The 11374-nt window shown below is 40.9% G+C and overlaps 1 protein-coding gene across 1 annotated transcript; it reads left to right on the forward strand.

The window, feature by feature from the left end:
- The first annotated feature begins 2009 nt into the window (after nt 1-2009).
- Nucleotides 2010-11089, forward strand: LOC124299947 (gustatory receptor for sugar taste 43a). The gene is made up of 10 exons (XM_046753427.1): nt 2010-2168; nt 4792-4987; nt 5279-5495; nt 5871-6204; nt 6260-6346; nt 6558-6665; nt 6909-7183; nt 7826-7984; nt 8758-10244; nt 10359-11089. The coding sequence occupies exons 1-9, from the start codon at nt 2138-2140 to the stop codon at nt 8905-8907; spliced, it is 1557 nt and encodes a 518-aa protein (XP_046609383.1). The 5' UTR covers nt 2010-2137; the 3' UTR covers nt 8908-10244; nt 10359-11089.
- Nucleotides 11090-11374: the final 285 nt, after the last annotated feature.

An 11374-nucleotide genomic window follows, 5' to 3' on the forward strand; every position in this document is an offset into this window, starting at 1 on the left:
AATACTGGATTTTATGCCTCCATTTACAAAAGGTATAAAAAGTGGCAGTGCCTGTAATTTCGGGTAGCTAAGGCACTGCTATGGTAGCTTTTCTTGACCGCTCGTAAACAGAGACACGAAGTTCACTTTTTTCTCCTTAAAATCTATCCATTCCAGAGTACAGGAAAAGGCAAGGGTGAAATATCCGGAAAAATGAAGAAAAAATCGTTCTGGACAAAGTTTTACCCGACGTTTGCGTCCAGCTGTTTCAGTATGCTACCAACCACATAACATCGACTTTACTGACACTAAAATTAGGGCAATTCCATAAACGTTACTGGTTTCTACGTTTTTGGTGCATGCTTTTTCTCTCACCCTCAAATCTTTTAAATATTTATTAATCGACTGAATATCCACTTGCGATTTCAAAGGATTATAGGCTTTAAACGTCATCATCGTTGAATCTAGGAAGTTCCTTGATAAGGTTAATAGAACACCTCGTTGCGATTTCAAATTTGAGAGAACAGTCCTTGAACGTATCAGGTGGCATAAGTAAGACTGAATATATAGTACATCCATGTAGCGGTCAAACCCAGAAGTAACTGGTATACATATAGATAACATATATCGGAGCGGTAGATCATCTGCCAAATAAGTTAATCGTTCGTTTGACAAGGATTAATCTAAGTTCGTCAACAGAGGCAATTTTAAGCGATCAATCGATCGACCAATAGAGAACCAAGAAATATAGGTTTACAAACGTGAAGGTTCTTGCATATTATACTTTGCAGCACGCAAGTCGTTACCAAGCTTATTTTTCACGGGATATGTATATGTCTTCCATACGTATTACGGACACGTCATATACTTGTGTTCATTGAATCGCAACTGAAAAGAGTTTCCCTCCCTCGCGAATAATTTAGATGAAAACATGAGATATTCTTCAGGGGTTGATATCTAACACTTCTAACAAGACGAATGAATTTTTATATTATATGCAGGGCCTGTGAAACATGCAGTTAATGTTGAGACGGTATCACTCGATGCGATAAAAGCTTGTTTTCCGCAAGATGCATTTTCCCACGCCTAGAGCAATAACCATACTTTTATTACTGCCATATAACTGGTCATTAATTTCTTGCGCTAACGTAGATCTTTAGCTAGTCATTTTTTCGCAATGATTAAAGTTGCGCGGTCTGGCACTTCCGTTGCGGTAAGAGTTTATTACAGGAAATATACCGCAGTAGTAACAACACGGTATGATCAGACCGAGTAGGCCAAAGTATTGAACAGTCGCTCAATTGCAACTCGCGTTTAGTGATTGCTGAAATATTACGAGTTCAAATATTTCGTGGATGATTCGCAGACAGAAAGTTTAGTTGAACATGCCAGTGAACCTGACCGATACAAAAAGTATCAAACTTTGAGAATGTGTAAGTTTTTTACTTTGAAGACTGAAAAATTCTGTTCAATAAGATGTGAAACTCTAAACTGCCCGCCATAGAACGGCTCACGAGCTCTAACCAGAAATGCGAGAAAATTTTATTATCGAATCTTTTTTTAACTTCCCAGTAAACTGAATCACTCATAATAAACAATACGAAGCCAGCAGAGCCGCAGACAAACAAGTGACACGGAAACAGCGCTGTTAGTTTTATCGTAAATCAATCGCCGAGCATTAATTCCAGCAGTCTTACCGGTATCGCCTTCGAGAACGGTCAAAGGTATCTAACACCAAACTTCGACATCTGTTCATTTCTCATTTGTCATCGGTCTCGGTGACACAGGCTTCGGAAATTTCGAGAGGTTGTCAGTCCCTCAATTGCCGTGTTCGGCACTTACGTAGAGGTTTTCTCCAATCCGCAGTGTACGTTCGGCGACGTTGTGAGTGCTAAGCACACACGAGTGATTGAGCTTTTCGCTAGGGGTGGTGGGATGTAATAAACGCCTACACTTATCTGATGGCATGCGGCTTAGCAGCTCACCCCTACCTGATCGAAGGTGTCTTCTTTCACTCGGTTAGCGTAGCTTGCTAGTAGAGTAACTAGCGAGTGGTCAGACCACGCGATTCGTCGCTTGGCTGCTTTTCCACTCGGGGCTTCATAACTATTTATTCCGATTGTCCTGACGTATTTGTGAATGAAAAAACGGCATCCTGATGCAAATCACGGCGAGAGATGACGTTGACAGTATGTAAAATTTGTAATATTCAATCATACGACAATGGCACGAAATTTGAAGTAAGTCGATGATCACAAGTCGACATCGTTACGGAAATATTAAATACGTGGTTAGGGAAGTGTGATTGGTTTATTTGGATGCAATTTTGTCTACAATTTCTGGACGATTTCACGCGTGTTGCAATTTCCATACAAAATATGTACGGGACGTCGTCATCGTCGCAATACGCAAGCTTTATTTGTTTATTTATTTATACTTATTTATCGTGCATCATGTATACAATCATTTTTTACTTTTTATTCTTTGTATTTCGTTTTGACGTTTCATACACTCGGTTCGAGATATTTAAAATGCGATTATTTTATCTATATTATAATTGCCGATAATAGATGCGAAATACCGTGGATGAAAACGAATTATATGTGAAGTCTAAACGCACTTGCGTTCAACGCAATTTGCAAGTGAAAAAGATATTCGTAAATATCGCTGCACAAAAGACCGGCCGCAAGAGTGCAGATGGTTTTGAATTTAATGCTGATTACATTCTGCGTGAGTGTTCAAAATTATGTGCCTTTTTCAGATGAGGTTTACCAAGTTTCTAAACTCTGTCTTCGCTATAAGCGCTGCAGAAAATTCACAGAGCTTTTAATATTTCAAGCCTCCAAAGTAACGGGATGAAGTTTTATTTAGCACGTACGAAAAGTTCTTTCAAATACTAATTATAACGACACCTCCCGTACAAGTACCTTGCGAAGGAATTGAAACTTTTTGAATCGTCAGAAAAAATATTATCACATAGTTTGCGGCACTGTTACTATTACAATTTAATCTTTACCGAAAAACAAAACCCACCAAACATCTACTTCTTAATTTTTGAAATTTGTTTCAATTCTGATCAATTCTTTTCAATTCTCAGCGCGTTTAGCAATATGTTTGGTACAAACACCGGCATATTTAATTCAAGTAGAATAATAATGATGAAGAATTAAAGAGCACTGAAAGATGTTAAATCTTTGAGAAATCTCCGATCGTTCAAGTTTACGAAAAAATCAACTCGACGCCTTTGCAGCGTGTTTGGAAAATTGCCACTGCTCTATTCACTACTGAATTGGCAAATTTCAAAGTATTATCTGTTATCACTACGATATATATGATATTCTCACGAGCCACTGTTATTTAACAAAAAATGACCTCATAATAAATACCTTGATCTCGCGACAGAAGGAGTTTTTCTGTACTGTATTGAGCGACGGTCATATTCATGTACGGAAGATCATAATCCTGCAAACAGTGACACAGGGACAAGAACCTGGTAGACTCAATTAAGCACTTCACGGCATATTATACGCCATATAATGTCAGAGTCCGTTGTTGTTGATCATGTATAATCGCTGATCGGCTTGCGTCTACCTATCAATCGAATATTTCATGCGTTACAGACAAAAGCGTGTGCAGGTTTTCCGAATGCATATAATAATGCAGGATATGCATGAATGGTCGTTTTGACGGACGAACACTCGCTTGTTTACAAGTCTGAACGATGAATGTCGTTCAGCACGACATGTTTGCTAGTTTACTCTGCTTCGAATGAAGTGACATAAAACATGTGCCGCGTTTTCTCCTGCAGCATACGGATCTTTTTTTGAAATAGAAAAAAAATTATCTCACATGTCCAATAAATTCAACACGAAACGAAGACGAGAACTATTTTCCACAGTTAAAAAGACCGATGAACTCGACTCAAGTGAGTCGATATAGGTTCGTGCAATTCAAGCCCGATAGATAATAGATCGGCAATAATCCTGCGGCGAAATAAACAAGCCAGTGATGGTACGGAACAAAAATAACACGTGACTGTATGCAAAACAGCACCTATGCTATACGTCGTCAGATAAATATCTCATCAGTAATCGACTTCAATAACAATTATTATCCAACGTAATCTGAAGTGAATAAACTACATCACGTGGCAGTCATTTTTATTAAACATGAATTTGCGTTCTTTTCTGAATTTCCATTCAAATCGTGCGACTGGTTGATTTTTACGAACCAGGTTAAGAAACTGAAAAAACCTGAAATAACATATTTTTCACATTTAGTATAAATGATGGTTGATAAGTTGAATTATCCGAAATACGTAGAAAAAGATCCAAAGACAATAATAGGACGTAATCCGCAAGCTCACAAGTCGATGCGGACATCTCGTTTCACGGTATCAACAATATGTAGAAAGTGCAAACAGAGGTTTCGGCGCTGAAGTTAAATCTCGTGTTCAGTTTGAAGTAGAAGAATCGCCAGGATATTGGATACTTTTAGAAGATTGGCGGTTTATACATACCTATATCGGTGATCATAGCTGGCTCCCAGATCTCAACTTCCCGTTCTTACGTCAGGATTGAATACTCTGTGAAACACGAGAAGGTTCTTCCGTCAAAGGAGCCACTTTCCAAACTGAGCATCCGCAATCTGTCCGTCAATTTTTTATACCATAACATATATAAGGTAGTGCTCAGACCTGATATATGATGGAAGGCAAAATATCTCCTTCCTCAAAATCACACGTATACCCAAAAACGAAAGGAGAAAATGCCATAGATTTGAACAGATGCCTCAGAAATATTATCATTGCAGAACAACCGAAGCCGGTAAAACAACAGAACCGACGCAAGCCGGAAATCGTCCAGAATATAGTGAAATCTGACCTCTATCAGGCTCTCTTCCCGGCCTACCATTTCAACAAAGTATGTGGTCTCCTTCCTGTCAGTTTCACAAAATTAAACTCCGGAAGATATTGCGGACGGTTGAATTACCTCGAAGTTACGTACAGGTAATGATTATGTCCAATATCAAGTCAAGGATAACTTTATTAGTAGGTGTGTAGGTGTGTTTATATAATCGCCAACTTGGAATAAGAAATCCAAGATCTGAATGCGTTTTCTTGAGATCGTTGAAGATAAGGTGACACGAGCGCCGAGTGAATCTGCAGAGTTCACCTTTTATCCCGATGGAAATAACGAAAGCCATGCAGAGCTGATCTCCCCAGGATAATGTTGAATCAAATCCGCAATTTTTTACCGCATCCCTGCAAGCCGAGTGTAATTTGGTATTGTGACCGTAGCGTGGGACTGCTGTTGCTCCTGATATGCGCCGAATTCTGGGGCCTCTGGAGAGACCTTCACCACGGTTGGGAAAACAGTACGAGGATGAAATCGAAAACGGCTGTGGTGGTCACTTGTAGCGACATTATGGCGGTCGCTGGACTCGCGGCAATTTCCATTTTGGGCATGCCTCTCAGATGGAGCAAGATACAGAACATCATGGATCGACTCGTTGAGGTAAAGCTTGCCACTTTTTAACGACTCAGTACTTTCACTCCATTTCACGTCGGAATGTTGAAAAGCTTCTAAACTTTCGATGCATTTCGGAAATTCAGTACAAAACTATAAGAACGAGGGTGCGTTATCGTTTTAAGAAATTCTCATGCGTGAGGTAGGATACAGCCGTATCTACTATGTTCGATAGTTTTGTAGAAGCTGGGAAAATAAATCACCGACCCTAATGGGTTTTTTACAAGTATAACTTGGACAGACTTTAATGCCTGCTGATGAAACATATTGAAAAACGTGAAGATGACTTATCGGACGTCGAGACTTGAATTGAGAGGACATTGAAATCTAACGATCTCCAACTGTTGCTTGTCGTTATTTCAGGTGGACGAGAAGCTTACCATCGTATCACCTAAAAAGACTCGAAGATTCTGTATAATCATTATGTCCGTGACGTTGATCTACTTCAACGCGCTTTCCATAATCGACTATTACGTCTGGGATGTGCAAGCGAAGAAAGTGAACAAGATAAAGGACAAGGGAGCGATTAATTACGTGCCCCTTTACTTTTTGTACGTCCCTGTATTGATGATGGAGATCCAAATAGCACTAGCAGCGTACAATTTGGGCCAAAGATTCGCTCGGTTGAACAAATGTTTGGGAAACATGTTGAAGACCGAGCGTTTTGCAAACTTCTTTTCGAACGATCTTATCCCAGGTGAATATTTCCTCAAAACCTTTTCATCCAATGTTATTAATTTACCCATCTTTAGAGAGTTTGCGTCACGTCACGCGATACAATCTTGAGAGTCTACTTCAGCGTTTCCTTCTCCAGAGATCAAAGAAGTCAGTGACTATAGGTATAGCTACCGTTTCGCTTTTGTAATGTCGAGTCTTTGATGATGAGAATTGCCTCTTGTCGTCCATGGCAGAGGAATTTGATTAGATCAAATCGATAATTTAGCTCAAACCCCGGGTCAAGATTGTTGGGGTTCGTTCATCCTCTAATTATTTTATCCTCGACGTGGTTATGAGTGACAAGTTTAATAATTTGTTACAAACTCTCCTCAGGTGACTTCAACGAACACGGCCAATTCAGAGCTGTTATCAGGGGGGATCTCAGAGGGGAACCCTTGTTTCGAATACGGAAAATATCTGACATAGAGCTTATCAGAAGCGGTAAGTGCGGCACGAGATCTTCCCTTCAAGTTTGCATATCTCTCTTACAATTAATACCAAGTTTCTATGAAAACTTCTTGTTATCTTATACAATATGTGAACTTGACACGATCTGAATACGATTTTTTTCCTTCGGACAAAGTTTACAGTCAAACCGAAACCAAATCTGTGTTCCGAGTTGCAGATATGAATTTTTTTCGCCGAACTTTTAACCGAGCAAGTGAAAAGTTGATCGTTTTTCAGGCAGCAACAACTCCGCGGAGATGATATACGACCTAGTAACGGTCCATTCCTCATTGTCAGACACGGTGCTCGTGATTAACAGCGTCTTCGGCCTGCCAGCTCTCGTCGCGGTGCTCACCTGCCTCCTCCACCTAATTATCACCCCCTACTTTCTGATACTTGAAGCCAATGGGGACCATAACGAAATGTTCCTCGTCGTTCAGTTGATGTGGTGCATCGGGCATGTAGGCAGATTATTGATAGTCGTCCAGCCGTGCTACGCAGCCTCCGTTCAGGTACATCGTTCGAACCCAAGCATTCTCCGTCTGCTAAACTTTCAAGAGGGCCTCTCTTATCCCCAAGCGGCTCGCAACAAACATTCAAGTATCGCTACTTTCTGCTAGTAGCATGAAAGACATTAGCTGAATCCTGCCTCCACAACAGTATAACGTACAATTCTGACGAAATCTTGTTGAAAGTATTATCCAAGCCCATACATATGCATTGCCTCTGTTTATTCCAATGCAAATATTACACCCATAAATTTATCAACTTCCGCCGTTGATTCGCCTAGGAAAGAAGCCATTTCAGATCGATCGGATGCCCCCGTTCAACCGGGCATTAGAATGTTGTAACCTTTTCGCTTGAGCCATTGTTAAGCGTCAGGAATTTACGAGCGTCTAAGCTCGAGCTTCGACGCTGTAAGGATCCGTGTACTTGCAACACCAACACATCACAATAACCGTATTTTGTTGTCCGAGAATTTCGCCACTCAAGGATCTGCTCACGTATCATCAATGTAGATGTTTTTCACTTGTGTCGCAGCTTCATTGCCTCGCGAATGAAACATCGTTCGATGAAATACCGCGAGGTCCACGCCTGTCCAGCAAAATAGCGATACTGGTCATTTTTAGAAAGTGGTTTCTGTCTGGTTACAGGCGAAGGGAACGGCGGTTCTCGTGAGTCAGCTGCTGTCGGTTAATTGGGAGCCAGACGTTCGGAAGCAATTAGAAATATTCTCTCTCCAACTATTGCACAGGCCGTTGGAGTTCTCGGCTTGCGGACTTTGTTCCCTGGACAGATCGCTCGTGACTTCGGTAAGCTTCGTTGTAAGAACACTGCCAAGTCTCCTTCAGGTATTACTCGGCGGAAAAAACAACTGTACTCTACTTGTAAGCTCGACCTGAGCTTCCGTATTATTGTCCCTGCAGGACCCTCAACATCTGTCGTCTTTCAAAGTGCGCCACTACAGAGGAACAGCAACGCGGTAGGCAAACAAATACATGAACGAACGAACAAGTGAACCAGCCGCTTTCAATACTTGGGGTATTTTTTCGTGCCATCCCGTTTGTGTCTTGAGCGATCACGATCCATCCGGATCCCAAAATTATACAACGAAATTCAATGATGATCTCTATAACCTCGGGAAACGATGATAACAGCGTGACATTTTCGTTCGATTCTCTTGAATTAAGTTCTTGACTTGCACTGAATTCCGAAGAAACTGAGATTGTACGAGAGTATAAAATCATCGATAATTAAGAGAAACTAACGAAACATTATCCTGATTGAATATCATTCCAATGAAGCCCTGGGATATTAATAAGATACGGTCAATTCAGTGTGGCTTTACATGAGCCGATCATTCGAGAGGTTACATTTTGTTGTTTCGCTGTAATTAATGGTAATGATAAAGAATAATACATGTGGACAAAATCTATCCGTGCTTACTGGGATTTATTCGGTTTTCAATGTTCACGAGAGTCTTTCGGCAGATGTCCGACAGATAATTATGCTTCGACAATAAGGCAAATTTTGGTATTTTAATTTATCAAATACACATTGAACGATGTTTTTCTCTACGTTTCAGATCGCAGGAGCGGTGACCACTTACCTCGTCATTCTGATACAGTTCCAAAAGGACGATGACACCAAAGAGACGAATACAATCCTGAAGAACGCGACGATGCTGTTGAGGAACGCAACGACACTCCACAACGCAACGGCAAAGCAACTTTAATCCCTCAAATTCGGATTCCCTCACGGTTGTAATTAGGAGTTTCGTACAAGTTTAATATAACATAATACATGTCACTGCGGCACGGGGGGTTTCGCAGGAAGACGAGGACTCTCGTAATACGACTGTGAACCAGGCGTACCTCGAGTCGTGTTTCGAATGCAATATTTCCTGCATTTAGTACTTTCTGCGATAGAGAGAGAGAGAGAGAGAGAGGAGAAAAAGTGAAATATTAATATATCCGCACGTAGAGTATAAAAAACTTGCATATGAAACTCGAGCCCGTGATTTGCCTTGTCTTTGGACAATCGGGCCTCGAAATTCCACCTTCGCAATAACCAGGTATACGCATTTGCGAGTGCTCATATCTCGACGTTTCGAAGCGATGAACTAGATACGTGCATTCATGATAAAAATATTCATATTCACGAAAAATAACGAACGCGACAAATCTGGCCGGATTCGAGGAAAGGTGTAAAGTATGGCGGCCTTCGAATCACTTTTCAGAATCTTATGTCACTCTCCTTGACAAAGGATAATATCTATATAGGGACCGGATACGTCAAGGCAAGTAACAACGAGGGACAGAATGGCGGATGGCCGTGAAGGGCGAAGTGATTTTTCCGAACAAACTTTTTCAATATCAGTGTAATGCAGAGTAACGTTTGTGCCATTTCTTATTTCGCTCTATTTTGTAGTCCCCAAAAAAATGGATATCTATGTTTATTTTCCGGATTTATAGAGTTCTGCGGAAAGATTACACAAATGTATGTATTCGGAGATTTATTTCTCACGCGGCTTTTTGCTTTAGCTTCTAGAAATCCCTACAAAGTATGGTCGCTATAACGAGAGTAACAAGAATTCGTTGAATACCGGATGCACCAGGGTTGGTATGAATAGCGTTTCAAATATAATATGTATTGATTGAACATCGATAGTTGCAGGATTAATAAAGAATATTTCGAAATATACAAAGTTGGCAAAGACAACTATGAAACTATTCACCGAATGCAGACAATGCTGCACCTGGTTGAATTCCATCGATTATATTAAACGCTGAAAGCTTAATAGACACAACTTTGAAATTGGAATATCGCTGCGATAGAACCGTGGGAAACACCAAGGATAAAATGTGAATTCGATTAATATCGTAGCTTTGATCTACCGCTAGCTGCTGTACATGAAATTCCTCGAATTAACGATTGGTACAGTGGTAAAATCTTGTCATCGAAATTGCCAACTTCGAATATCCAGAGAAATTGAACTACCGTATCACATACAACACCAATATATCCGAATAAAAAGCAGTTCGCAGTTACGATGGAAAATCTAATACCACCGTAAGTAAAAGCCTCTTTTATTTTACAGCCAACAAATGACTGATCCGACACTGGCTTATCTTGCTATCCGATCAATCAAATCCCAAGTACTAATTCTGTTGCACCGGCGTTGAGGTCGCGCAGTTTCTCAATATTAAAGAAGCTCACTGATCAGCCCCAAGCTTTGAGGATGAATCAAGCGTCGTTTGAGCGGCGACTGCCACGACACCGGGCACCAGTAATTACTGGCAGCAGCCCTGATTGTCCGCCTTCCAATTTCAGTCCAGGCGTCGCGACGCTCATCAGGATGAGCCGGTTCAGAGACTCCGATTGAGCAGCAAGCAGCTGGAAAAAATGATGTACGCATTTCTTTCCGTGGTTTGGTCGAGTCACATCGACGCCGCGACGCCACAAAGTGCCCGGCAGCCACCTGCAGGACCTTTTCATCTCGATCGCGGCGTGCGTCGTATTTCAATGAACGTATTTCAGTGCTCTCCGCACCCTCTTCGCTCTTCCATTCTTACGAGAAGAGGGCCTCTTAGAAAGAAGCCTCTAGTCGAGTGTCAAAAGCTCTGTTCATCGGTGAATTGGGTTTTGTTCAGCCATCGACTCCCCGTCCTGTCTTGAGACACGCCTGGAAAGCTATTTCCGCTGTGACAAACTACCGTGAACTGTTCATTCGCACCAGTTTCACGTCTCAGAGTGTCGCGAATCCTTCGAGGAGCTAAACCTGTAATTGCAAACAGCGCAAGCTCATTTCTTAGGTCTTAGTTGCATGGATTTTTAAATTGATCAAATATATCCAAATGTATAGTTTTCGAGTCCACATGAGTTTACTTTCTTATTATTTTATTCTAATGCTCTACACTTGGTCGTGAATCAACCTGAAATAATTGATTGTGTTACACGAAAATTTTTTATAGTAAATACGGTATTGGCAATAATATTTTCCGTATAGGTTTATTTGTCTGACACTGATTCACCGAATCGTGACGAGGAAGCGTCTTCAGATGGCAGTCGTTTTTACAGAAAAAACACTTCCTATTTCCGACATTATGAACAAATCCTATTGTTTGGACTGGTGAAATTGTAAGAGGCTTACATATCCGTCGCTTTGAATTTGTCATTGTCTAACTTTGGAGATCAATTTA

Source organism: Neodiprion virginianus, chromosome 3 (assembly GCF_021901495.1).
Source record: "Neodiprion virginianus isolate iyNeoVirg1 chromosome 3, iyNeoVirg1.1, whole genome shotgun sequence".
NCBI lineage: Eukaryota > Metazoa > Arthropoda > Insecta > Hymenoptera > Diprionidae > Neodiprion > Neodiprion virginianus.

Coding starts and splice junctions, on each gene's coding strand:
- LOC124299947 (XM_046753427.1), top strand. CDS start 2,138: ATGCAAATCACGGCGAGAGATGACGTTGACA. Junction 4,988..5,278: donor TACCTCGAAGTTACGTACAG/GTAATGATTATG, acceptor TTGTGACCGTAG/CGTGGGACTGCTGTTGCTCC. Junction 7,184..7,825: donor GCTACGCAGCCTCCGTTCAG/GTACATCGTTCG, acceptor GTCTGGTTACAG/GCGAAGGGAACGGCGGTTCT.